Raw genomic sequence first — 27,769 nt, 5'->3', positions numbered from 1 at the left:
CGCCCGGCACCGCGGCCCCTGCACGCGCGCGGTGAGTCCTGCTGGCTGGGACCAGGGCGCGGCGGGGGGTTGGAGCTGGGGGCACCGTGGCGCGGGCAAAACGGAGCAAAGGTAACCCGGCGGCTCTTAAAGGCGCCGCTGCGTTTGCCGGGCGTGGGGGGTGGGTGGCGAGGGGTTGGAAGAGACTGCAACAGCGGTGTGGGAGATCGGGAATCGCGAGGCGTGCTGGGGGGTGATGCCCTTGCAGAGGCCACTCCCAGGTCCCAGGTGCTTACGAGGGATGGCGATTTTGCATTCTCAGACCCCCGCTCCCCCCAGGGAGTCTCCATCCGGACTCCTTTGGGCCCCCGGTCTGAACCCTGGGAAGCAAAGTTTTCCACTCAGTGACGAGCCTGGCGCTTTCTAAGCGCCCTTCCTTCTGGGAAGGGCAAGGGTCAGGAGTGTCCGGCGAGGAGGGGATCCGCGAGGGTGGGGCCAGGTCGCTGCCTCGAAGGGCTTTCCAGGGCTTTCCGGGCTCTGTTGAACTTTCCAGAGCCCCAGGCTAGGGGTGGGAGGCCAGAGCCCTGGGGTGAAAGTGGAAGGACACCCATGGAGCCCTGCAGGTACCAGCCTAGGAGGCGGTGGTGGTTGGGAGGTGGAGTGCTGGCGTTTGGGGACCGCTGCCTCTTCTCTCTCTGCCCTCCCAGGAACCCAGAGGGGCAGTGGCCCCCACCCCAGCTACCGGCAAAGGGTTAATGCAGCCCAGGGAAAGGGTGGGCTGACTGTTGGACTAAGGAGATGGGGCTTAAGGATCCTCTGGGGGCGAGAGGTGATCAGATGTGGAGGACTGCGCAGGCCTTGCCGTGGGAGTGGGGCTGTTGAGACAGTGACCGATTCCCTGTGCTGCGAGGTCAGCGTCCTGCTAGGCACCAGTGGCCTCTTTCTAATTCTCTCTGAGCCCCTGCCCAAGGCAGGGGTGAGAGCGCGGGGCCAGTGAGGAGTGGGGGTCAGCTCCTTAGATCCTCATCCCCACCCCCAGCGCAGCCGTCAGGAGTTCCCCAACTGTGGCCTGGGCCCTGGCTGACTCACTGACACCGCTGGCTTGCCCCTCCTGTGTCAGCGTCCTGTGAGATTCTGCCTGCTCGTGTGGCGTTTTCCACTGGGGTTGGGCACACAGCACATTCCTGGACACTGGTCTGCGCGAGCAGAGTCCTCGAGAACGCCAGGGAAGTCTGGCCGACAGGTGTCCTAGTCCTCAGAGGTTCCCCAGCTTTAGCCTGGCCTTGGTGGGGGGCTGACACAACAGTGGCTGTGGGGTAGGGGAAGGCGAGGACGGCTCCAGGCAACGCTGGCTCCTGGGTTTGGGTGGCAACGCTGGCTCCTGGGTTTGGGTCTGCGCCCTGAAGGCACGCTGAAGAGAGGGTCGCCTGGCCACAGCCGAGCTATGGTCTAGGGTTACCCTGCCCCAGCCGCGTCCTGTGTAGCTGGTGAGGCTGTGAGGCTGAACTGCCCCCACCCCCGCAACCTCACTGCCCATTAGGTTCCTGGGAGTCTTCCTGCCCGCTGCCCACACCCCTCCAGGAGAATGGGGCCTTTATTCTCCCGAAACTTACTGGGGTTTCCAGAGCCAGAGTAGGCTTCAGTAAGTTACATCCAATTTCTGAATGCCTTAGTGGCTACCATTTACCGAGTATCTCCTGGGTGCCAGCAGTGTGTCCCTGAGCTTTATGAAGTAGGTGTCTTTATCCCCATGTTACAGGTGATGAGACAGATGCTCTGAGACACCAGCTTTCCCACAGTCACACAGAGGTGGGATCCAGCCCACTCCATCAGACCCCCGCCCCCTGCTCTCAGTCCCTGCCCCATCAAAGGAGATCCCAGCGCACTCCGGAGTTCCCTGGTTCCGCCTCAGCCCTCAGGAGAAGGACGGATGGGGGTGGTGCTCCAAGTAAGAGGCTTCCGTTTGTCCTGTGCTGGGCACAGCCAGTCTCTCCATGGGTCACAGGAGAGGGCACCTGGTCTGAGATCTCCTGAGATCTGCTTGCCTTGTTTGGAAGCCTCCTCTGAGGCCTCGAGGACATGGAGCTGCCTTTATGGCTGCATTTGCTTTCTGTCCAGAGCCAGACTCTGTCCTCCGCCTGTGCCCAGGTGCACAGGCCCCGTACTGTGGGGCGGAGCCTGGCTTGGCTCCTCCCAGCTCCTACCCCAACCTGGCCCCTCCTTCCTCCGGGGACACCCCATTTTGGACTTTCGTCCAGCATCTCTATCTATCCCTCCCCCAAGTCCTTCTTTCCTTCTCTGAATTGAAGGCCTGCGGGGAGGGCTTTGGTGAAGCCCACCTCCAGCACACACTAGCTCTGTGACTACTCTCTCCCCAGCAACCCCCTGAGCTTCTCCCAGCCTCAGTTTCTTCATCTGTGAAATGAGGATCATAATAGGGAGCGTTGTTATGTGAATTAAATGAAATAGCACATAGCACCTGACATGTAGCAGATGCTAAACCACCAGTAACTGCGCTGCTGGTGGCTTTTTGGAAAGGGATTTCGTAGTTATGGCATTGTGCCTGGCTCTGGGGGAGAGACCGAGGCGGGTTTTCCTAATCCCATCAGGGCCAGGCTCTTAGACAGTGTCTTTCCTGCTCCTCCAGGTTGGGGAGGGGGACTCTGTATAAGGGAATGAGGGATGGTGTACAGGGTGGATGGGAACCTGCCAGAGGGAACCAGGAATCTGTGCTGTGGGGACCCTCCCCTCCAGTGTCTAGGATGAGTGAAGGAGGCACCGGGAGCTGGAAAACCTATGGCCTCCTCCTCTGAGTGGCCTATGGCAGGGCTTTCTTTCCCTGGAGTGAGAAGTCCTCCCTCTTCCAGTACTTAATGAATTGCAGTCCCTGCCATAACCCCTCTCTCCCCCACCCTGGACCCTTCACCTTTGCCCTCCTGGCATTAGCTGCTGAGTGGGCACTTTCCTATCCCCGGTGATGGGCGCAGACCAAGGGTAGCCTTGTCTTGGCCTGGTCCCCACAGCTGTGGGCACACACAGAGAACCCTCTCTAAGGCTGGGCTCCCAGAGGATCAGGAAGAGGGTGTCAGACGCAGGATCACGAGGGCCCGTGGCTGGGCCTGGCAGGCGCTGGCGGTGGCGCAGCAGCAAGTTGGGACGAGGAGAGCTGGGACCCGGCCCAGCCAAGCCTCCCTGTTGGAGGCGAGCTGTCTGCTCCTGGAACCTCCGCGGGGGCTCCCTCTGCAGAGGAGGAAGGATAGGAGGTTTGGCTTCAAGCTAATATGGGTCTAGATGCTCTCTGATCCCATCAGTGGCCCTGGTGAGACAGGACACCCGGGTCTCAGAGACACTGGCACAACTTTCGAAGGGACAGCGATGAGCCTGGGTCTCGGAACTCTGGATGATGGCCTCCTGCGTGCTTCCGCCTCACGCTGCTGACGTTAAAGCCTTCCCTGGAAATGGAGTGGTGAGGATAGACACGCGGACTCTGTGAGAATGGCTGGCCGGTACAGTCACTCCTTTTTCCATGTTGGGCACGAGTCTCCCGTCAGCTGTGGGTGGAGGTTGTGTCTGGACCTTGGGGTCAGGTCAAGTCCTGCCTGTGACATTCAGTAAGCGGTTGCCTAGATGAAGGAACTTGTTCACCCACATTTGTTTCCTCATTTGGCAAATGGGGAGACTAATAGTGTTACTTCATGTAGTTGTGAAGATTCCAATGAGACAGTGTCCATACGCCTAGCTTTTAGCCTTACTTGGTGTCATCGTCGACGGGTGGTGGCAAACGGAGTCAGTAGGCACGTCCAACAGTTCTCAATACCCTGGCCTCTGCCTGATCCCTGCAGAAACCGGGACTGGGAAGGAAACTCGGTTCTTAACCCATTTCCACCCTCCCTCACGCGGAGCGCCCTCTGCATTTTATCATTATCGTGGGGCATTCTGACAGAGCGCCAGAATGATCTGTCCTCACGCCTTCCCTAAAGAAGCCTCCCCTTTCTTGCGTTTGGGGATCCCCTCAGGAACCAGGACTGTTTCTCTCCTCTGATCCTAACCATCCAGCAAAGGAGAGTCACGCTGGTTGACCAGACCCAGGAGGGGACACGGTTGTCCTTCCCATCTTTTTGCAGTGCCTGGAAGCAGGTAGGCAGTAGGTCATGTGCTGGAGGGTGTTACTAATGACGTCAGCAGTGCTGGGCCTCCAGACCACCTGTGCCAGCAGGACATGGGATGAGGCCGGGAAAGGGGTCCCACAGCCACTCCCTGTCCCTGGCGTGCAGTGCCCCGCTGTAGCCGGGCTGGGTGCCACGTTCTGAGCTGATACCAGACCTGACATGGCACCTTCTCTGTGCAAGGCAGCCCTTGGGTGGTGCGGGCTGCTGATTTCCCTGGCAGTGGTGCCTGGTGGGTGGAATGCCATCTCTGGGCAGGTTCTTGCGGTTCCCCCCAACCCCGGGGGAGCAGAAAGGGCACTGAACTCCAAGGTGCAAGCCCTTGGTTCTAGTCTCACCTCTGCCCTGTCAACCCAAGTGGCCTTGGGCAGGTCATTTCCCCTTTCTAAGTTTTGCCTCCTTTGCCTGAAAAACGAGGGCGCACACCAGGGGATTTTTAAAGCCCCTTCCAAGGCTGCTGGTTTGTGGTTCAGCTCTGGCGGACCCTGCTGACAGGGGGCACTGTGCTCTGAGCCCGGGGGGAGGGCTTCCGCCCTCTGTTCCTCCACACTCTCCAACGCAGGGGCTTCCCTCTGCTGAGGCCTAGGGAGCTGGTCCCTGCCATGGCTCACATGGGCAAGGGAACCCCAGAAAGCCTCCACCCAGTCAGAGAGGAGGGAAAAAAGCACCTCCCGTACTAGAAGGGGCTAGATTCTAATGCCATACAGGCGCCAGAGGCTCAAGGGCAAGGCTCGGCAAACTGTGGCCTTGGCCAAATCCAGCCTGTTTTGTTTGTTTATTTATTTATTTACCTTATTTTAAAAGATTTTTTTATTTATCGATGGGGAGAGAAACATTCGTTTGTTGTTTCACTTATTCATGAATTCATCGGTTGACTCCTGTAGGGGCCCTGACAAGAATCGAACCCACAGCCTTGCTGTATTGGGACAGTGCTGTAACCAACTGGGCTACTTGGCCAGGGCCCACATCCAGCCTACTTTAATATGGGCCGTGAGCTAAGAATGTTTTTACAGTTTTAAGTGCCTGGGGAAAATTCCACAGAGAAAATAATATTTTGTGACACTTGAAAATTATATAAAATTCAAGTTTTAGTGTCCATGAGGAAAGATTTACTGGAACGCAGCCACACTCATTTGTCCCCTGGCTGGCTGTGGGCGTCGTCTACAAGGGAGACTCCATGCTGCCGAGAGTGAATGGCCCACAGAGCCTGACTGTCGACTGTCTGGCCTCGGACAGAAAACGTTTGCCGACCCCTGCTCCAGATAATTATAGTTCTCCCAAGGCTTGTGCTGAGCAGTTCTGGAATCTCAATCTAAAAATACTTTGTTTTCGCTAAAAAAAAGCATTACTTCTTTTAACATGTGTAGTGAATGTTCATTATAGCACTGTTAGATGATGCACATAAGCAACAAGAAGATCTTCACATCACCCACCATTCTGTTCCCCCAGGGATAACTACTGTTAGCATTTTAACATCTGTCTCTCTGGATTAGATACAGAGTTTATATGCATATGTGTACATGTATGACACATGTGTATACCTAGCACACATACCGCTTTTACAAGTTGTGCACATCTGTCCTTTTTACTTAAAAACACATCTCAAACCCTTGGCTCTCTCTGACTGCCCCAGGCCCCGTGGGTTAGTCCAGGATCTCAGACCCTTGGGGGGCGTCTGGACAGAGGTGCTTGGCAGGCAGTCGGCGCTGCCAGTGTGAGGCTCGGGCTCTGTGGGGCCAGAGTCATGAGCACATGGGTGGTGGTTTCCACCACTGGAGAACATGAGGTCACCAGGAAGAGTGTGCAGAGGTGGAGGAACAAAGGGCCAAAGCAGGAACTCTGGGGAGTGCCAGCACTGAGAGACAGGGAGAGGAAGTGAGTCCACCAGACGCAGAGGGAGCACAAAGGAGGAGGAGAAGCGGGAGGCCAAGGGAAGGGAAGACAAGGTATAGAGCCCAGGACAGTGCCTGGCGCCCAGCAGCTACTTGTGAAATTAGAAAGTAACCAGAAGAAACCAGCACCTCCCTTCAAGAAGCCTGAGCTCCTGCCTGACCTGTGTGGCTCAGTGGGTTGGGTGTCATCCTGCAAGATGAAAGGTCGCAGGGTCGATTCCCGGTCAGGGCATGTGCCTGGGTTGCGGGCTCTGGACCAGTTGAGGTTCATATGAGGGGCAACTGATCAGTGCTTTCTCTCACATCAATGCTTCTCTTTCTCTCTTTCTCCTTCCCTTCCCCTCTCTCTGAAAAGTAAACAAATAAAAATGAAGCCTAAGCTACAGGCGCCACTGATGGGGGCAATTAGAGGACAGTTGAACAAACTGGGAGATGTCCGGAGGCTTTGTGGAGGGTGCCTTCGAGACAGTGAGGAGCAGGGAGGTGGTCCAGGCTGAGGCAGTTGCCTGGGCCCAGCCTGGTGTGAGGGAGACCAGCCGAGCGTGAGGAGGCAGCTTGGAGAACGTTGGCCAGAGTGTTCTATTGGAATGCAGGCATAGGGTACTGTGGGCCAGACTGGGGGGTGGGGGCTGGGGTGGAATATAAATAGGAGTATGGTCTAGAGATGCTGGGAAACCCTCTCCTTGGCCCTCCCTATTCCTGAGACTGAGGGGTCCCCAGGGACACCAGAGTTCGAAGGCCTCTGAAGCGCTGTTGCTAAAGTTGGGCATGGCAAGAAATCCAGAGAGAGGTTAACAAGGATCTCATGACAGGTTCTCATATCTGGAAGAGGAAAGGCCAAAGAGTGGGTGAACTTGATGCTTTCTGTTTTCTCCTTCTACTGACTTGTAGAAGATGGTGCGCATCGGCGTCCGTGCTTAAGCAGAGGGGAAACAGATGTGCGTGCTTTCCTTTGGGATTTAAGGAAGACCTGAGAAAAGTTTCCGAACTTTGGAATTTTGAAAGCCCTGGGTGGTAGGTGAGGGGCCTCTTTGGGGGCCTCTAGCAAGAGCTGCTAAAAGGAGTAGGGAAGGGTCTCCTCTGCCTCAGAGGTGAGGCAGGCCTTGCCCGGAAGCAGGAAGACATGCAGACAGAGGTCGTGCTTCAGCCTCTTGTCTGGGATGTTCAGTGTGGCTGGGACCCCAGGTGACAGAAGGGCACCTGGTCCCATCTCATCACTGGGAAATCCAGAGCCTCCCCAAAGATTGCAGGCCAGCTTTAGCTGGACCTCCAAAAAAGGTCAAAAAGAAAATACCAGACGATGATCTGTGTGCCTCTATTTCTTGAGCCTTAGGAGGCCAAAGAGAGCAATGGAGTATCAGCAGACCCACAAAGAGGGGACAGAAATGGGGCAGTCAGGGAGTCAGGAGGCGTCATCCATAGGGGTTGAGGCCAAAGTTTGAACTTGGGTAGTGTACTTGACCCATGAATCTCTGGGAATCTGTCCCTGAGGGAAGGGAGTCCATGAGGAAGGCCCCAGGGGCCTGCCAGCCTCTCTCCCCATGAGCCCTGGAGGCCTCAGCTTGATGTATGTTTGGTTGGAACCTCTCATTAGGATTTTTCCCGTCCCTAGTCCATCCGTCACTGTGGTGTGGCATCTGCCAGCCCAGAGACCTCTGCAGGCCTCATTTAGGAAGTTGCTGCCAAGCAAGAAGCTGCCCCCTCTGCCCAGCACCCCACCTCCCCTGCCACTGGGGCCAAGAGCTGGCTGGAGAAGAAGGTTAGGTTATGGCTGAGGCTTCAAGTCCAGTGGACAGCTGGTCGTCTCTGTCAGTCCTCTTGCCTCCAAACAGCTCCTGGAACTAGGAGTTCACAGCTTTCATATATTCGCTCACCGAACATGTAGGGCTTCACTCAGTGCCAGGCCCTGTGTCAGGCCCAGTCCTTCCCCTTAACCAGCTCACAGGCGAACCAGGGAAGTGGACAAGCGAAGAGGACAGGAGCCGAGGGCCCTGCTGTCCAAATGCTGTGGCAGCACAGGAGGGGCCTGCCTGGCTGGGGAGAGCATGGGGGGCAGCATAGCAGGCGTTTAGGGCGAGGTCGTGCCTGGATTGGTCGTGCCTTGAAGAAGTGAGCACTTCGCTGGCTTTCCCCTAGTCCCTGGCCCAGCAGCCTGGTGCCCTGCTGAGAGCCAGGAGAACCGCGGTGGAGCCACATCCCAGGGAGTCTAGGGCTGGGTGGCTTGCCTTAGTGGGCCCGGATGGAGGGCAGAGCCAGGAGTGCTACCTACAAAGAGTGGGGCTGGCCTGACCAGAAGATAAACCTAGACACAGGTCCCTGGTAGGCCAGAAGCGCAAGGAAGGGAACTGCATTTATTGTCCGGAGTGTCCTGGAGGTTCAGGTGATGAAAGGTCTGTCCTCAGTGGGCCTAGTGTTTGTACATCTGAAGAGGAAAGAGTCTTTAATAAATCGTGACGGTGTAGTGGCTGAGGTCTAATGCGGCCATTTGTTCATTCGTTCCGCAAACACTGACTGAGCACCTGGGAGGTCCCTGATGCCGGGAAACGGAGTTGACTGCTCTCGCCCTGAAGGACATCACAGTGTAGTTTCAAATGAGCACCGGCTGCTCTGGAAGGCTCAAGAAGGAAGCATCTCATTTTACTTAGAGGAAGGAGGTGGTGTCATGTACAGCTCCTCAGGGGAATGACACTTGAGTTGAGTTTGGGAGCGGTTTTACCAAGGAAAGATGAGGAGGGGCGTCCCAGGCCAAGGGAACAGCACGGGCAGAGCGGTGGGCACAAGTGTGGTTTCCCCCGCACACGCCAAGCACGTTCCATGAAACTGGACCTCCAAGGTGGGGGGGGCGGGGGGTCGAGACAGGAGACAGGGACCACAGCGCAAGAGGCCCGGTCTGCTGGGCCCGCAAGTTTGGACTTTTTGTTGAGGGCAGTGTTGCATGGGAGGACTGTGAATGGGGGAGTGCCATCGTCAGAAAGCAGTTGAGAAAATGGTTTCGCAGCCTGGCAGCAGTTGGATGGGAGGTTAGGAATTATCCTCATTCAGCAGACAAGGAAATGGAGGCGTGGGTGCCTGCCCAGGTGGCAGTGCTGGCACGTGGGGGAGCTGGGATTTCTCCCGTGGCTCCAGCCTGCAGGGAACGGTGGAGAGTGGGCCTGGGCGGCATGTGGCCCTCACTGCAGGACGTTCCGTCAGGTGGGATGCTGCAAGGGTGACCCCATGCCCCGGACGCTTTGCCTCCTGACCCGCCTTCCAGTGAGTTAGCCTAGTTTGCTCCTGGAAGACCCTCTGTGCCTGCTTCCTGCATCCAAACGGAGGCTGTGGGGGTCATCTCTGAGCTCCGTCACTCTGTCCAGAGCATCTGTTCATTGGCAGGATGACTGCAGGCCTAGCTGCCTTCCTAGATTCTTGCCACCCAGAAGGCCCCAGGCTGGCAGCCTCTCTCATCGAGGCCGGAGCTGGGGTGGGGCGAGGTCAGCGGTGAAGGCTCAGGGCTGCGGCTTCTGCCCTTGCCTCCCAGCTTCGGGCAGCCATGGGGTGACTGGCTTTCCCTGAAGTTCATGGCCAGCTAGGGAAACTAAAGCCTCAAGCGGTGCAGGGCAGGGTCAGTTAGAGGATGAAGGAAGAGATGCTATCTGCAAGCTCCCTGCAGGCACAGTTCTCCCTGGGAGGAGGGAGTGTCTGAAGTCTCAGCTCCTGACGTCTGCAGACTTAGTCAGCCGTGGCCTCTAGTTCTTTTGAAACCTGCCCAAAGGCCCCACGTGGCTGAGTGACCGAGGTGAGGGCAGGGAGCAGGCAGCAGAGGGTATTATAAGGATCCCAGCTGGTGGTCAGCCTTTGGGACTAAGGGTCAGACCCTCTGGGCTTAAGAAAGGGGGCAGCTGGAAGTTACATCCTTCAACCGCTGCCTCTGGGTCCACAGAGACTGAGATCCTAAAGGAAATAAAAAGAGGAGTTTGAGGAAGCATCTGATTTGTACCTGGAACATAGTACATGCTCCATGGGCTGTGAAACAGGCAGACGTGCCTGCTGTATGTCACCAGCACGAGGCAGTGGGATCAGAGCAGTCGCATGAGGTCATGCACTTTGGAGGGGCACCCAGTGTTCCTGGGGGTTCAGGGAAGCATCTGAAGATCTGAGACCTGAACTGCATGCAGGGGTGTGGCCTGGGGCAGAGCTAGAGTGGTGGGGAGGCGGGAGAGCAAAGCCAGACAGGAAGGGCGCCCAGATCTTGAAGGACCTTTAGCACAGGCTGGGAAGTGGGGCTTTATTCAGGAGGAAGGCAAAGGGGCTCTTCATAAGGGCTTGCTGGGAATCTCCAAGCCTGCTCGCTGGAGGTTAGGAAGTAAAGCTACTGCCATCCCCCTCAACAGAGTGCAGTCAAGCTTCTGTGAGGGGGAGGCTGCTGCCCAGCTTCCCTGGATCGTTTGCCAGCCTCCTTCTCGGCCTCGTGGTCTCCTTGTCAGGAGTCCCCAGGGATCCCAACGCCAGGGCAGGTGCATGGCAGGCCACAGACCTGGCAGAGGTTGTCCTGGACAATGTCCCCGTGGGGCCAGCCTGGCCTGTTTTTGGGAGACATCTCCCCTCTGAGGACAGGATGAGATCTGTCTGCCAGGAGGCCGGGTCCCCTGGCCTGCGTGCACCCCAGCCTGAGTTAGGGAGCCCTGCCTGCCTGGCCTTTCCCTCTGGTGGCTCCAGCCTGCCAATAGCGGACCACGTTCCCTGCTTCCCACCTGTCTTCCGTGCCAGGGTCTCAAAGCACCGCACGGGCTGTGAGGACATCTGTGAGGGATGTGTCTGATGAGCGTTACATGCGGCCTCTTCTGGCACGTCATGTCTGAGCAGGAGCTTGAGAGAAGAAAAGGAGAGGAGAGAGCTGACGTTTTCCGGGCATCTTCCTTGTGCTAATGCTGTGTCACGTCAGCTCACTGAGATCTCCAATTCAGACGCCCGCTGGACATGGGACACTTGCTCCAAACTCTACTCCCCAGGCCACCCCAGCCCCTGCTCTCAGCTCCATCCTTCCAGTTGCTCTGGCCCAAACCCACAGAGTCCTGCTCGGCTCCTGCCTCACAGCCCACAGACATTCCCTGGGCTCCTCTTGCAGATTCCTCCAGAACCCCACCACTTCCCACCCCCACTGCTCCCAGGCTGGCCCCTGACACCTCTGTCTCTCTCTGGGCCTCTGAGTAGCCTCCTGCCCACACATTCTGTTCTCCACACCGCAGCCAGAGGGAGCCCTTTAAAATCTAAGAGGGATCACATCACTCATCTGCTTGAACTGCCCGAGTCCCGAGGGGCCCCAGCGCGATCTGCTCTGCTTGGTGCTCCCCTCTGGCCTCCTTTTCAGCCACACAGACACTCCTCTCCTGTTCTCACTTCTGCCTCAGGACCTTTACTCCTGCTGCTCCTTGCTGACCTGCTTCCCCAGATTCCACAGGACCAGCTTCCTCCCCACGCCTACTTGGGATTTTTCCAAGGAGACGTCACCTCCGCAGGGAGGCCTTGCTAACTGCCCTGTTTAACATCGCCACGCCCCATCCCTCCTTTGTGCTTTATTTCCTCCATTGCACGTGTCACCCTCTAACATCTTGTATTTTGTTTTATTGTCCGTGCTGCCCCTCCCCACGTTAGAACGTAAGTACTGTGAAGGCAGGAATGAACTGTCCGTTTTGTTCCCCAGTTTCTCAGGGTCAGTAACAGTTCCTGGCATGTAGTAGCTGTTCAATAAATAATTGTCAAATGGATGACCAGAGTCAAAGCAATGAGGGATTATATAACTTAATCGCCATCATGCAGCCTGCTAGTGGCAGCGCCAGAAGTTAAACCTGGGTTTGTCTGGCTTTTAATTCAGGGTGGGGGGTGGAGGGAACCTGAAGGAGGAAAGAGCACTCACAGCCTTGGCCCCAGGGAGGGGGCGGGAGGGGGGAGCATTCCAGTTGGGAGAAGAAAGGGGTGGTGTGTCTTGGAGTTTGCATGCTTGGCAACACCAGGAAATGGCTGCGTGATTCTGAGCAGTCAGTTCCCCTCTCTGAGCCTCCGCATCCCCACGGGCCAGCGAGGGGTTGGAATGGTGGATCGGTAGGTAAGTGCCTTCTGCTGAGGTTCTGGGCTCCAGCCCTTTCTCTCTGGGTGCACAATGCCTCTGGGCAAGCAGCAGTTCCCTCCTGGCCTGACTCCTTCCTCCAGTGCCATCCGCCTCTCTGATACCAGCAGGAAGTTCTGGGCGGGCTGGTGTGTGCCCAGGAAGAAGTGACAGGAGGTAGGCTGAGAACTTCTTGTGCTTATCTGGGCAGGGGGGCAGTAAGGGAGGCCTGCTGAGTGGTCCACTGCCCACCCCCGGCTCCGGCGAGGGCTGCGCTTTCCCCCACCCCCACACCACCCCAACCAGGCCCGCATCCCTGGGCGCCCATCTCCCTCTTCCCCTGGCACCAGTTGCACGGGGACAGCCCCAGATGGCTCTCTGGCCTGGGGACAAAGGCCACACTGTGCCCAGCCCTGGGCTGGCCTCAGGCTGGGTCACACTGAGCCCTTCTGTCCCCCTATGAGGGTGGGGGCAGACGGCACAAGGTGACAGGCCATTTTCCCGTCTCCCTTCCCCCTCGACCCCCTAATCTGAGGAGCTGACTCTCCCAAGGGAAAAGCGACAGAGGCATCTTGTGTCTTGAGCTATGGAACAACAGACCATTCACTGCCCAGTCTGCCCTGTCACACCCAAGACCCTGCTGGGTTCAATGCCCCGATTGTCCCCAGCAGAGAGAGGCAGCTACTCTCTGCTGTGGTCACCACCCCTGCCACCTGCTCCCCTGTCACCATCCGGAAGTCCATCCCTATGTCTGACCTCCACCGCTCCTACAACAGTGACAGCCACTTCCTTTTGGTCTCTTCTCAGGCCAGTGAAGAACAGCTGGTCCCCATCCCTCTGCATTGCCTGGCCCCACATTCCTGCTTGAGTCAGCTGTCCCCTGTCTCACCCTCCTTCTTGCTCCCTGTCCCACCATCCCTGCCCCAACCTGAGCTGGTGGCTCCTTGCTTCTAACTGAACATGAGGAGAGCAGGTACGATGCAGGGCTAGGTCTCCTTAATCTCGTAGAAATAGGGGGCCTCCCTCCCAGAGGCCTTTTAATGAGCCCCCCTGCTGCTCCTACACAGGCCAGGGCAAGGGCATGAGATGAGCGGTGGCTACTGGTGGATTCCTGAGCTGCAGGCTCATCATTCAATTAATCTCAGACCGGCAGGATGGCTTTATGGGGGTTCCCTGTTTTTAGAAGGTGGTATGACTGGCCTCTCTTAAGTAGAGCTCAGGCCTCAGGGAGCCAACGGCCTGACTCTGCCCATCCGCATGGATAATGATTGATCCTGTGGTGTCAGTTTGTGCTGGGCAGACACTTCCTTTCCTTCCTGGGGGTTCTCCTGCACCGCCCCAGCTCCAAGGGGCCCCCTCTCAGCCAGCCTGGCAGCCCAGAAGCCTGGTCGGATTACTGTCCCTTACCTGGACCTCAGATGCTTCCCCACCATGGCTCCACGTCCACATCATTGAGGAAGCTTTTTAGTGTTGGTTTTGGTTTGTTTTTTAATCCTCTCCCAAGGACATACATATTGAGCGTATTGATTTTAGAGAGATGGGGAGGGAGGGAGAGAAACATCCATGTGAGAGAGAAACAAACCTGCAACCTAGGCGTATTCCCTGACCAGGAATCAAACCCACGACCTTCTGGATGACCGGACGATGCCCCAACCAACTGAGCCACAGTGGCCAGGGCTTCATTTTCCTGGTTGCCACCCTCAGAGCCTCAGTTCAGAATCTGAGGGTGAGACCCAGGAATCGGAATCTTTTATAGAACTCCCTGGCAAGGCTGATGTTCAGCCAGCATTGTAAACAATTAATTGATCCATGTAATGGGGACACCTCCATTCTCCTGCCATGCTGGGAAGTGTGAATCGACAGGAGGGGTGTGTCTGGGTCCTCCTGTCACTGGAACTCATGTGACCCCTCTGTTATGAGTCCCCCTGGGTTGGCTGCACACAGAGCACGAGGTGGGTGGCAGGCCCGAGACGTTGCACAGAGGCACGGAGGAGGGGCTGAGGTGGCTGCAGGAATGAGCTTCGGGATGGGGCGTCGGGAAAGCCCACGGCCGGTGGGCTTTGCCAAGGAAGCTGGAAGGAGAGCTCTCAGCTACCTTCTCATCAGAGGAGGCCTCACTGGCCCTGGAATTCCTTGACTAGGAACCACACTTTACTCACTGCTGCAACCACAGTGCCTAACACAGTGCCTGGCCCGCAGTAGGTACTCGGCCCTCATTTGTGTAGTGAACTGAGTGAGACTTCAGGGCCCGCTGACAGAGGGAGGCCTAGCTGGCAGTGCAGACCCAGCGCCTGCATTCTGAGAGGCGCAGGCCTGAGGAAGGAAGCTGAGCCATGCCCGGTCTCAGGGCTCACGGGAGCTGGGGGGCCAAACTTAGGGGCACTGGGGACAGCCAGGAGCATTCAGGATCGTTTCTGGCTGAGGAAAGAAGGATGGGTTCATTAAGCAAAGTAAACATGTTACTGACCCATAATCCCTTAAACCAGAGGATTCAGGAGGTGCCTGGTTGCCTTGGCAACTGGGTAGTGGCCAGTGACAGAGCTGAGAGCATCCTCCAGGAATAGGCTGTGCCTGGTGCGTGGGTAAAAGCTGGGAGAGGGTGCAGGGTGCTCCCCTCCTATCGCAGGACTGGCCCCGATGCCTTCTTGGCAGGTGAGGGTGGGGGCCCTTGTGGGACCTCTTGCTCCCAGCCCCACTGCAGCTGCGGGGGATGTGGGCAAGGGCAGGGTGGGGGGTGGCCACCGTGGGACCCTGTGAAGCTGCGGAGGGGAGGAGGGGCAGCCCCGCTCTGGGCTTCAGGGCAGGACAGGGAAGGAAGGGTCTGCGGGAAGCAGCAGCTGCACGTCTCGCCGGGAGGCCAGCAAGGCGTCCCCTCGTCTGAGGGGCTGCAGGGAGAGAACCTGTTTTGGCTGGGGAAGGGCCCTGAGCGTGAGCAGAGTGGCCTGCCCCTCTCCCACTGTGTTCTCTCCTTGAGGTCCCTCTGTTTCCGGCTAACTCCTGGGTTTCCCCTGAGACCTTCAGCGCTTCTGACCACCCACGTTTCAGCTGGAGAGACGAGGCTGGGCCAGCTCAGATGCACACACCTCCTCGCTTGCCTTTTTCCTCTCTTTTCTGTGTCCTGAGGACCCAGGACAGGCCAGAGCGGGACCTGCAGGTGTTGGTAGTAGGGTGAAATGGGGTTTGGGCCACTCTCTGTCCCCAGGTATAGGCCAGGCTGATGCTTAGCTTCTAGGCATCAATCAATGAGGCTTACTGGCTGCTGGCATGTTCAAGCTCGTACACACAACTTGGTAAAGAGCTGCTGGCCAGAGACCACCTGGTTCTGGGGCCTTCCCCACCATGCAGGCTTCCTTCCAGAACTCTCTAGACCTCTGGCAACTAAAAGGTCACCTACCTTCTGGCCCTGGGGAGGCTTCCAGGATCCCCACGGCACATGATGCTGCTATTATGAGCAGTACTTTGTGGTTTTGACTGATCCACAGTGTGAACATTTCCCAGGGGCAGGGAATCCTGGGAGGATTCACGGGGAGGGAGAGGGTCGGGACTTCTCCAGGAGCTTGAACTTGGATGGAGAGGACCCAGCCTGGCTCCCCAGTGCAGTGCGACAGAGCTTGATGGGAAGATAAAGACCAAGATCTGGAATTCACTTCTGGGGTCGGCTGGCCCCCATGTTGCCTTGTTCTCATGGCTGGCTCTTCTCACTTGTCCCTTCTCAGGACCTGCTGCCTGGTCCCTGCTGATCATGAATAAGATGAAGAACTTTAAGCGCCGTTTCTCCCTGTCTGTGCCCCGCACCGAGACCATCGAGGAGTCCTTGACTGAGTTCACAGAGCAGTTCACCCAGCTCCACAACCAGCGCAATGAGGGTGAGGGGTCTGGGGCCTCCCTCCCCGGCACTCCCCCAAAGCCCCTCCTCGCCCTCCTCGCCTACACCTTCACTGCTGGCCCTGGGGGAGGATGAGGACAGAGGGAGGACATAGGCTCCTCTCCTCTCCCTGTCGGAGCAGAGAGGCAGGGCGGGGAGCTGACGCCTCTCCCCCTCAGACCTGCAGCTCGGTCCTCTCAGCAGAGACCCCCAGCCGGAGTCCAGCACCTTCTCCCCGACAGACAGTGGCGAGCAGCCCAGGCAGCCATCCCCAGGCCTGCAGTACCGGCGGCAGAACCAACGCCGCTTCTCCATGGAGGTGAGGGGCTCCGGGCTCTATCCTGTGCACGTGGCAGGACGCACCTACTAACTAATGTGTGCCCAGAAGGGCGGTGGCCTGGGAGCCATATTTCATGGGTTCAAATTCTACCTCTGCCATTGATTAGCTCTGTGGCCTTCAGCAAGTTTCTCAGCCTCTGTATACCAGTCTCCTTGTGTTAAAATGGTCATTGTGAGGATTAGACAGGTTAATATATGCCAAGTGCTTAGAACATTCCTGGTCCATAGCAAGGGCCAGACAACTTGACTGTTCTTATGACCCATATGCATGTACCCAAGTATATGAAAAATTATGCTTACAGAATCGTAGTGTCTGCAGGAATCTCAGCCTGCAGAGGGTGACTCTGGCCAGAAAGGGGAAGGGACCTCCAAAGCCCACACAGTACCCAGACCCCCAAGTGTTCATGTCTGAGCACATCCTTGAAGTAGCTGTGAGCCTGGGGTCATAGCCCATGGCTCAGCCCCACCGGGCTTGGTCTACAGGGAGAGGCAGGCTCAGGGTGAGAGGCAAGGGTCCTGCAGCAATACCCACCCTGGAGCAAACACTGGTGTCCCCATCTCATCCTGGCCACTGCAGGACATCAGTAAAAGGCTCTCTTTGCCCATGGACATCCGCCTGCCCCAGGAATTCCTGCAGAAGCTACAGCTGGAGAGCGCAGACCTGCCCAAACCGCTCAGTCGCATGTCCCGCCGAGCATCCCTGGTGAGTCCCAGTATGGGCACACGCACCAGTTCCGGTTTGGCCTGTTCCGGCTGGGGCCTGCCGCAGGGTCGGAGGAGGTTCCCGAGCCTCTGGCGCCACCTGCTGGCCACAGCAGATCCATAGAGACCCTAGGTCAACATTCACTCCATAGGTGGATCCCGCCTGGGCTGGAGCTGACCCCTAAGCCTGTCTGGGCCCCGGTCTCTCCACTGGGGTGAGATCAGTACACCAGCTGGTACATGCTTCCCAGCCCTGGCTGCTTATCAGATTTCCTTGGGAGCATGTTCCAAAGCAGACTCTGGTCCCCACTCCACATACCCACAGTGTCAGACTATCTGGGGGCGGGACCCCAGGAATCCGTATTGCTAAGGGTTGGGTATCACTGAGCTAGAGGAAGTGTGCTGATGAGAGGTATTGGGATGGTGGCTTCTGAACCGGACATTCGAAGTGCAGCAGAGAAAAAGGCAGTTCCTGGAGCTAGTAGTCTGAGCAAGACAGAGACAAGCTGATGAAGGTATGCTGAGGCCGCCGCAGGCGCCCCAGCCCTGGGCTCCACACCCGCCGCTGCCAGGGGACAAAGGCACGCCCACCTGCCAGGGCTTCTTCCTCTGTCACAGGGACAGAGGTGGGGGAGGAGGGGAAGGACTTGTGGCCGTCCTCGCCTCTGCAAGCCTCAGTTGTTTTCTCTTTTGGACGGGGCCTCAGTACCTTTCCTCCGGGAAGCTGGAGCAGGGGAGGTGTGGTCTCGGGGCTCCCAGGGCCTCAAGCTCACAGGACCCTATGTCTCTTCCCCTCAGTCAGACATCGGCTTTGGGAAACTGGAAACGTATGTGAAACTGGACAAACTGGGGGAGGTAAGAGGCTGGGTTTGGTCCTCTCAGAGCAGCCAGGCAGGATGGCTGGGAGGAGGGACAGGTGTCCCCCGGCCCTCCCTGACTTGCCCTCTCCCTGCACCTGCCCCACAGGGGCACACGGTCCTAGCTGGGCAGTCAGGCTCAGCCTTTGGCAGGTGCCGAGGTGGGCCCAGGTCCTGGGGGAGGGCGTGGTGATGGAGTTGCCTGTGGGTTCTGGGCAGGATCGAGTCTTTTTTCCCTGCAAGTATTTCTTGTCTGGGCTCAAATCCCAACTCTCCCGACTACCAGCGTAGTGACCATGGGCGCGTTATGTGACCTCTCTGTGCCTCACTTTTTTCCTTTGTCAAATGGAAATCATAACTGTTCTACCTTATAGGGTTGTTGTGAGGATTGAAGAGGTTACTCTAATAAGCTTTTGTACAGCAAACACGTAGTGCCCGGCATGTCATTCAGCACAGTTAGCTATCTCTGTTGTCACTGCACCAGGCTTTATGTTGGAGGCCGGGGGTGGGCAGACGTTTACAGAGAGAAGGAAGATGGCCCTTTTGCTGCAGAAAGCGAGAGAGACCTACACATAAACACCAACCTCAGGAAAAAAACACTGGCGTTATAATAGAGGGGCACCTGGCCTGGGAGAGGTTAGGGACAGCTTCCCAGAGAAGGGAAGGAAGAAGAAGGGGGAGGGGCCCTCCGACCGAAGTCACAGCCCCAGCAGAGGCACCCAGAGGGGCGCGTTGGGCAGAGGAGAGCCGGACCTGGCTGTTGCTGGGGCTACTGGACTGCTTTTTCCCAGGGCACCTACGCCACAGTCTTCAAAGGGCGCAGCAAACTGACGGAGAACCTTGTGGCCCTAAAGGAGATCCGGCTGGAGCATGAGGAGGGGGCACCCTGCACAGCCATCCGCGAGGGTACAGCACCCTAGCATCGTGAACTCCTGAGCACTCCGGGGAGGGGGGTCCATTGGCCTGAGCCCTGGTGGGAGCCCGGGGGTGGAGGGTCATTGCAGGGGTGGGGACTCATGGGACCGATCTCAGGAAGAGGGGGTATGAGGGGCATGTGGGGCCCCAGGGACCCAGGTGAGCCTGTCTCCCCACAGTGTCTCTACTGAAGAACCTGAAGCATGCCAATATCGTCACCCTGCATGACCTTATCCATACAGAGCGGTCCCTCACCCTGGTGTTTGAGTACCTGGTAGGTTGGGACCTTCTTCCCCTTGTGGTGGTGGTGATGAGGGCGGCGGAGAGTGGGGGGTGACAGAGGTGGGGGGTGCCCCCGGCCTTGTTCTAAAATCAGGTTCTCAGGTATTCCCAGGCAGGAGGGGGCCCAGGCCCTGGCCTGGGGGCAGCTTGGCGTCAGGGACCTGTCCCACTCCCAGGCTTGGGTGGGCCTTAACCAGGGAGGGGCTCCCAGCCCGGGGTCAGGGCGGGGCAGGGTTGAGCCCGGCTCTGTGTTCCAGGACAGCGATCTGAAGCAGTATCTGGACCACTGTGGAAACCTCATGAGCATGCACAACGTCAAGGTGAGGGACCCCACACATTCAGGCTCCGTCCATCTTGACACCCACCTGTTCTCAAGCCCAGCTTGGGAACTCACTCACCACCAGGGACTGGGCTGCTGAGGTTGCTTAGACCTTCAACTGTAGGACAGAGGGAAGGGGCAGCGCCGTTCAGAGAGGACTGGGAACCGTGCTGAGCGCCTGGCCCCGCCACACAGACACGCACCCTCTGCCACCAGCTAGCCATTGCTACAGTATAACCCCCCAACTCCGAGCATCAGTTTCCCATCTGTCCGATGAGAGCCTGAGTTATCTGCCAGGATGAGGGAGGCTTCTGGGTAAGCTCAGGAGGATGAATGGTCTCTGGTGTTTGTCAGCAAATCAAGCACGTGCACCGCCACATGGTGGGCTTCCTGGCCCTTTGTGGCCCCTCAGCTCCCAGTTAGAGAACTGTCTGGTCTCCCCGATCCTTCCCACTTCCTCCGCACACCTGGTGCCCTCCCCTCTGGAGGATTCCCTGGGATGCGTGGGGCTGAGGATGGGGCTGCAGTGTGGGCAAGAGAACCAGGTAGCCCTCCAGGTACCTCACCCCTGCCCAGTCCCTGCCCCCTTCCCCGTCCCCGCCTGAGTCCTAGCCATGGGGCAGAGGTGCAGGGTCTCCCGGGGCGGACACATTCCCACCTTTCACTGCTCCCCCTTTTCTTGCCTCCTGCCTCAGATTTTCATGTTCCAGCTGCTCCGGGGCCTTGCCTACTGCCACCGCCGCAAGATCCTGCACCGGGACCTGAAGCCCCAGAACCTGCTCATCAACGAGAGGGGGGAGCTGAAGCTGGCTGACTTCGGTGAGGACTGGAGCCCCCAGGGCCGGGCGGGGTCGGACAGTCTCCTCTGAAAGTGAGTGCCACGTCAGGGAGAGGTTCAATGACCTGTCTATCCCCAGGATTGGCCCGGGCCAAGTCAGTGCCCACGAAGACCTACTCCAACGAGGTGGTGACGCTGTGGTATAGGCCCCCTGACGTGCTGCTGGGGTCCACAGAGTATTCCACCCCCATTGATATGTGGTGAGTGAATGTCACGGGACCTGGGGTGGGGGGACCTCCAACACCTCCAGACTCCCCTTTGCTGCCCCAAGTTCGTCCATGAAGGAGCGCCTAGCCTCCTTAGAAGCCATGTGGCATCCTGTTGAACTGGATGTTAAAGGATGAAGTCTGAACCGCATCGTGTTTCCTGTCTCCAAATAGACCCTCCAAGCCACATGCTTCTGAAACATCCCCCCAGGGCCCCCAGGGGTCACGGGAGGGTACAGGAGGCCCCTGCAGTGCACGCGCTGACTCTTCCCCAAGCGTCGGTTCCACTGACAATTTTGGAAAGAGTATATTATTCTTAAAATTAATGTGGATATTTTTTGTTGTAGGATGAATTTTAAAACTAAAACACAGGTTTCCAATGAATGGCCCTGGGCCCTGGGCCCTGGGCCCTGGGGTTCTTTAGGAGAACAGATTTCTGACCTCTCTCCTTCAGTGGGAACGCACAACATGGAAAAAGTTTGAAAATACTGCTTAAAGAACTCACAGAGTGAAAGGGGGCCAGAGTCTCCTCGAGCCCAGACACACCCCCAGAGAGGGGCTGTAGTGGGGGCCTGGGCTGTCCTGGGCCACCCGCCCCAGTGCCAAGACCTGTCTGAGCCACTGTGGGGCAGGGCATCGCAGAGGAGCAGCTTCAGAAGGGTGGGCGCGAGGAGGCCCAGCCTGACACGACCCTGCCCATTGCTCCCCGCAGGGGCGTGGGCTGCATTCACTACGAGATGGCCACGGGGAGGCCCCTCTTCCCTGGTTCCACAGTCAAGGAAGAGCTGCACCTCATCTTTCGACTCCTCGGTCAGTCTCCTGCGCTCCCCCAGCATGGCCACCGGGGGCATCAGAGCTCTGTCTGGCCCTGGCGCATAAAGGGACTGGGAAGAGCGGCCTCGCCTGTGGCCTTGGCCATTTCCTGCCCCCACCCCTACACTGCACGCCTCCAAGTTGCCGTTGGCCCAGGCTCCTTACCATGCCTCCCCACCCCCTTTTGTCTCCCCAGGGACCCCTGTAGAAGAGACGTGGCCCGGAGTGATGTCCCTGTCTGAGTTCCGCACCTATAACTTCCCCCGGTACCTCCCGCAGCCGCTCATCAGCCATGCTCCCAGGTAGCCCTGCCTCCCCCACACCTCTCTTGCTTGTGGCCCTGGCTGTCCCATCTGGAGGTGGCCACACACCCCACCCTCCCCACCCACCCAGGCCAGGCCTATGCCAGCTCCTTCCTCCTGCAGGTTGGACTCTGATGGCATCAACCTCCTGACCAGCTTTCTCCTGGTGAGTGTGCCCTCAGCTGGGTCCAGGAGCAGGCAGCCAAAGACCGCTGGAGCCCCGAGCCCCAGCTCGGGCCCTCTGTCCACCTCTGTGCTCAGTGCGCAGGAGTTGGAACTGTCCCCCACCCCTGCCTCCACCCCTCCACCCCTGCCTCCACCCAGGCCCAAGAGGAACACCAGTTTCCCCACTGACTTGACGTGGGTGCACTCTGAATTCAAACCGCAGTGCAAACCCACTTACTAGCTATATAGCTTGGGCAAGGCACAGAAGTTTTCTGTGCTTCAGTTTCCTCAATGGCAAAATGGAATTAATCATCCATATTTTATAAGATGGCAGTCAGGCTAAATTGAGATTATGGAACACACTTAATACAGGGCATGTCATGAAGTAAGCACACAATAGAGGATCTTTCGGTATTCCATATTGATGTTACTATTATTAATGGTATGATCGTGGTTGCTTTAGCATCCGCATCTCTATCCCGAGAGGAGGTCACTCTCCCGATGCCCCATTTCTGATTTTCTCCCGGTGGGAGCCCTGGGTTGGGTTGGAGGTGGGAGCCGGCACAGTTTGAGACTCAGCTGAGACTCAGGCCCCTCCCCGTTTGGCCACCTAACTTACCATAGAAGTCGCACTTCCCAAAGGGGTCCCTGCAGCCCCCCAGCCAGGACCCAATAGACCCCTGTGCTTTTCAGTATGAATCGAAGAGTCGCATATCAGCAGAGGCAGCCCTGAACCACCCCTACTTCCGGTCTCTGGGAGAGCAGGTGCACCAGCTCGAAGACAGTGAGTATCAGGGGGAGTTGGCGGGAGGTGGCAGGGCCACCCCAGAACCAGGAAAAGTGGCAGCAGGTGTGAGCAGAAGAACTGTAGCAAAAAGGCCAGAGGCCCTCGGTCCAGCTGGGCATCCTTAGGCACATGGCTTCCCCTCCTTGGGTTCTCATTTGTGAGTAAAGGGCCAAACTGTGGCTCTGAGTTTCTGCCTGAAAGGCCCAGTTAGATGCTCCTGGCCAGTTCTGACTGAAGGGGTTCCCCAGCTGGGTGGGGGGGCCCCAGTTCCATGCATTCGATGGGTGTGGGGGCCACAGGCTCAAGGAGCAGGGCAGGCCCCACTCAGTTCTCTCCCTGCCTTCCTCCTCTCTCATTCCAGCTGCCTCCATCTTCTCCCTGAAGGAGATCCAACTCCAAAAGGACCCAGGCTACCGGGGCCTGGGCTTTCAGCAGCCAGGTAGGGCCTTGTGCCTCCCCTGCTGCCCCTTATTAGAGGAGACCAGGACAGGCTGCTCCTCCCTCTCAAGGAACAGAGATGGGGCCCAGCAGCCCCTCTTGTGATGGGAAATCAGCACGGCCTCCCTTCCGGGGGCCCACGGGGAGCAGGGAAAGGATGGGTTTCCCTATCTGTGGCCCAGGCTTCCTTCTCTAGGGCCTCCCTCCTCAACCCCCACCCTAGACAGAACTGGGCTGCATCTGACAGAGCCCTGATGAAGGTACATGCTCTCTCTGGTGTGTTCTCTCTGCAAGTTCTGAGCTAAGTAGCCTCCACCCTGGAGAACTGTACTTTGTCTCTAAACTAGCTGATGGCCTTAAAAGTGACAGGCACTTTACATGCATTATCTCATTTAATCCTTAAAACACCCCTTGAAGTTGGTACTCCTGATGCTGTGCTCCCCAGTCACTGAAACTGAGGCCGTAAGCAATTTAGACACAATTTCATGCAGCTCCTGAGTAGCCAAGATAGGATTTGAACCCAGGACTGACGGGCCCCCAAGCCTGTGCTCCTGTCGCTCTCTCCGCAGTTCTGGGCCACTCCCTTCCCGGCCCAGCCTGCTCCCTGCAGTGCCCCTCTTCCTGTCTTTCTCCAGGACGAGGGAAGAATCGGCGACAGAGCATCTTCTGAGCTTGCCTACCCTACCGCGCCTTGAGGGAGTGAGAGGTCGCACTGAGCACAACCGCAGGCAGGATGGGGCTTAGGCAGCCCTCAGAGGACTGAGGGACGAGGGCCAAGGCCGGCCCAGAAGCCCTCTGCAGCTCTGCTGGCCACAGCTGGGCCCCGACCCTGCTTCCCACATGTCTCCCCAGTGGCCTTTACCTGGACACCAACCCCTCCAGCACCTGCCCTGGGAGGAGGTGAGGGGGCAGGGAGGGAGGGACCTTGGACACTTCCCCACCTCGAAGTCCTTGGGCATCCGCATGGGAACCACAGGGACAGGAGAATCCAGCTGCCGGGCTGAGCACTGTGCCCTGGACATGGGCACCACCGTGGCTCCCCAAGAGGCCTGCCTGTCTCACCAGCTTGGTGGAGCCCCTTACGGGCCCCTTGGAGCCTACGTATCTTTCACCCTCTTCCCCTCTGAGTGCAGGAAGTAACGTGGCACCTTTTTCAGGACCCTGGAATCCTGAGTGCCGGTGTGTGTGCCAAAGCTCACCCCCTCACCTGAGGGGCAGGTATCCCCGTAGCAACAGGGGAAATAGTAGCCTATCCCCACTTCCAGTCGTCACCCTGCCCCGTTCCCATCCCCCCGCTGCCCCGGTCCCCATATGCTGCCGGTGCCCAGCTGTGTCCCGGGGCGGCCTGGTAGGGCCAGCTGCACTCCCGCACCTCCGCTGGCCCCACGGTCTCCCCGGTCTGAATGGGATGGCCTAACGGTGGTAGGTGGTAGAATGCTCACTGCCCTTGGAGCTCTGACCCAGACTCCTACCTGTCCTCCCGTTCCCGAGAGAGGCTCCTGCGTATCACACCTGAGTGCTGATAAGCCAGCCCTGGGCTAGGGTCCTGAGGACAGCACCCAGCTCCTTGGGCCAGCACAGCCTCCCCTGCCCCCTCCTTCCCAGCCCATGTGGCCCTGTCCTTGCTCCACCCACTCCCGGCACCCGCTCCCCACAGAGTGGCCATGAGAAGGCAGGTGTAAATGCCGCAGTGAAGGAGAGGAAAGTGGGACGGGACAGGACAAGCTTGGACCCTGAGAGCCTGCCCCAGGGGGTGGGAGCATGAGGGGCCTTGGCCCCTGAAGAAGGCCCTGCTCAGCACCCCTTCGGAGCGCGCCTGGCGTCTCCCCAAGGGCCCCTCCGCACTTGGCTGAGTCTTGAGCAGCAAGGCCAAGCGGAGGCCAGGCCCTCCTTTCCCCATCAGCGCCTGCCCGGCCCAACCCCTCAGCCTGAGGAGCAGCCCTGGAGGGCCTCTGCCTCCCTACAGTCCCTCCACTTCTCATCCAGGGTACCGTGAATGTCCTGTGACTCAGCACAAAGACAAGTGACACATTTAATTCACGTACTGAAAGGAGCAGGCATTCTCATGCGGAAAAGCTGAATTTGACAGATTGATGCCAAAGATGGAGGCCTTCTCCCGGTCTCAGGAGTGCGGGTAGGGGGTGTGTGTGTGTGTGTGTGTGTGTGTGTGTGTGTGTGGAAAGTGGAGAGAGTTAGGTTTGTGTGTGTCTCTGAACCCACCTGGGTTGTAGGACCGGTGCCCTACGCCCTCCCTGCTGTATTTCAGATGCTGCTTCGTTTAGAACCAGAAGTCAACTGGGTGTCGTGGGTGGGCGCGGAGGAGGCCTGCGGGTGGCCTTGGCCCAGGCGGTGCCTGAGGACAGGACAGCCGGGAGAGTGAAGAGGGAGTCCAGGGAGGGGTCCGCCGCAGCCAGCCCTTGTTCTTCGCCAGCCGAGTGGCTCTCTGACGTCCGAGGAGGGAGGAAGATTCAAGAGGGTTGACGTGGGGAATGGCCAAGGCCAGGGCAGCAAAACTGGCACACACCTCATAGTAATGCCGGTCCAGCAGGAATTACTACTCACCTGGACTCCATCCCTGCTGCCCAGACTGCCTCTTACTTTGCGACTGCCCACAACTTCTTTTCATGCACGTCTTCCACAGTTCTCGGCACCCTGCTATGTCCCCAGCTCAGTGTCTAGGTCTATTCTCCGAGACCACTCGGAGAAGGTGAGGCTCCTAAACCACTCCTTCTGACCTCCCTGTTCAGTGAGCTCATACCTGGCCATAGGGACTTTCCAATTTGCTGTCTTGTTTGAGGGGGCCGCTGCTTTCTGGAGGAGGAAGCTAATGCTGAGAGGTTGGGTGATGTCTCCCAAGGCCCTGGAAGGAAGGAGTGGACAAGGGCTTGATTCTCCGCCCACCAGGTCACCAGCCTAGACTTCTTCACCCTTTCGTAGACATCCAGTGTCCAAACTGTAGGACAGTTCATGCTTTGGGAGAGGGCAGGGGCCAAGAAACACAATGGTGGGAATCAGAGTTGGGCCTTTTAAGCTGAGTTTGGGAGGAAACTAGATGGGCCCTAATGTTCACGAAGCGCCCTCCTGTGTACCAGTCAGTGGAAAGAAGCGTCTCCTGAACCTTACAATAGTCACACTTTTCCCCACTTTGCAGGTGAGAACAGTGAGGTTCCCAGTGTTAAAAGACTTATCTGGGGTCACGTAGCAAATTAGAGTCCCAGGTCTGTGCGCCACCCCAGCCCTTGGTCTTTAGGGAGGGGTAGGAGCGGAGGAGGGGGTGGTGTAGACAGTGTGGAGTCCCAGGAACCAAGGAAACCCAACAGGTAGGATTCGGGGCAGATGCTCCTTTGCTGGAGCACCTTGCAAGACCACCACTGAGTCATAGGCAGTGGCCACCCACCATTTCACAGGCCCTCCTGCCCCTTTAAGAGTCTTCCTTGGGGGGCAGATGATCTTGCTGCCTCAGCCTCAGGCCTTTGTTAAGACTCACGTGGGCTGGGGGACTTAAGAAGCACTCGAGCTTCTGCCTTAGAAAGCCCAGGGGGCTCAGCTGGACAAGCTCACACTCTACAGTTTGTGTTCAAAAGCCTTCAAAGGAAAAATGAAGGTTTCAGAGAGGGAAGCTGGATGGGCCCAGTGGCTGGTTATGACCGGCCAGGGCAGAAGAATTGCTAGGGTTGCCGGTGGGCTCTCCAGGGACCAGACTGCCACAACACAGGGCCTGTGGCCTGGAGCCCTCCATTTCCTGGGTACCCCCTGCCATCACGTCCTGCCTCCTAATGGCTCTCACAGACAGGAGCCTGCCCCATTCAGCCGGAGTCTGGGGCTAAAGCCCCGTATAGCGAGTCATCTCCCCTTCCGGCCTCACTTTTGCCATGTGCTCCTGGGATGGGTCCGGAATGGCCAGGGCCCCCAACTGGCCCTTCCCTTCACATGCCCACTGGCAGGGGGCCTGCAGTGCCTGAGGGAAGGTCTTATTTGCAAGGGAGGTGGTGACACCGGATCACATGCTGGGTCCTGACCCACATCAGCTCCCACACAGATGGGACCAGAGGCAGGCTCTCCCCAGCCCCTCCTTCCCCCGTTTCCATGGACTCCCAGTCACCCTGTCCCTGCGGTCTGGTCTGGGCCCTGTGATCAGGGTTGATGCCCAACCATTTCCTTTGTCCTGCTAGACTACCTGAGCCAAGAAAGTGTTGGACTCTATTGCCAGAACTCCCCCCTTCCTTCCTGAAGCAGCTCAGCCTCTTTGGCCCACCTTTGCCCAGACCCCTGCTTCCAGTCTCAACACTCCACAGTACCCCTGAGCCTCTGTCTCCAAAGCAAACGGTCAGCACCATGAATTGGTCACAGCCGGGACCTGTGCTGGGCATCAGGACACTAAGGTGTAGGACTCCACCTTCACCTTCCAGAAGCACAGAGCTGCTGGTGGGAATGGCCTTCTTACAGCAGATTTTTATCAAGCACCCACTGTGTGCCAGGCACTGGTGGGCACCAAGAATGGGGCAGTGAACAAGACCACCATGTCTTCGCTCTCACAGAGCTTAGAAAGACACTACCCAAATGAACATATGATCCATTGAGGGGTCAAGTGTGATGAACCAAATCAAGGGGAGATGTGATGACACGGGGTAAGGGGTTTCTCTGATAAGATCAGGGGGAGCCATGTGGTCCCCCAAGGACAAAGCGTGCCAGCAAAGGCCCCAAAGGGAGCATGCTTAAGGACGGACAAGCCAGGAGGCACAGAGACCTGAGTGCAGGCGTGGGCAGAGTGGCAGGCGGGCTGGCTCACGCCTCACTGGGCGTGGCGGTTCTGCCTGGGGGG

At 57.9% G+C, this 27,769-nt stretch overlaps 1 protein-coding gene across 1 annotated transcript; it reads left to right on the top strand.

Annotated features, from left to right (window-relative positions):
- On the top strand, positions 1–23,853 carry CDK18 (cyclin dependent kinase 18). The gene is made up of 16 exons (XM_054562803.1): positions 1–31; positions 15,836–15,985; positions 16,164–16,303; positions 16,901–17,026; positions 17,824–17,880; positions 18,674–18,788; positions 18,977–19,071; positions 19,337–19,399; positions 20,094–20,217; positions 20,316–20,436; positions 21,155–21,252; positions 21,452–21,557; positions 21,681–21,723; positions 22,416–22,506; positions 22,871–22,948; positions 23,583–23,853. Exons 2-16 carry the CDS (start codon positions 15,862–15,864, stop codon positions 23,615–23,617), a joined length of 1,416 nt encoding a protein of 471 aa, XP_054418778.1. The 5' UTR covers positions 1–31; positions 15,836–15,861; the 3' UTR covers positions 23,618–23,853.
- The last annotated feature ends 3,916 nt before the right edge of the window (positions 23,854–27,769 follow it).

This window comes from Pteronotus mesoamericanus, unplaced genomic scaffold (assembly GCF_021234165.1).
Source record: "Pteronotus mesoamericanus isolate MK-2021 breed Mesoamerican mustached bat unplaced genomic scaffold, CSHL_Meso_final scaffold_705, whole genome shotgun sequence".
Taxonomy (NCBI): Eukaryota; Metazoa; Chordata; class Mammalia; order Chiroptera; family Mormoopidae; genus Pteronotus; species Pteronotus mesoamericanus.
Note: the sequence above shows the minus strand (reverse complement) of the source record. Positions and strands in the feature narration are given on the sequence as shown.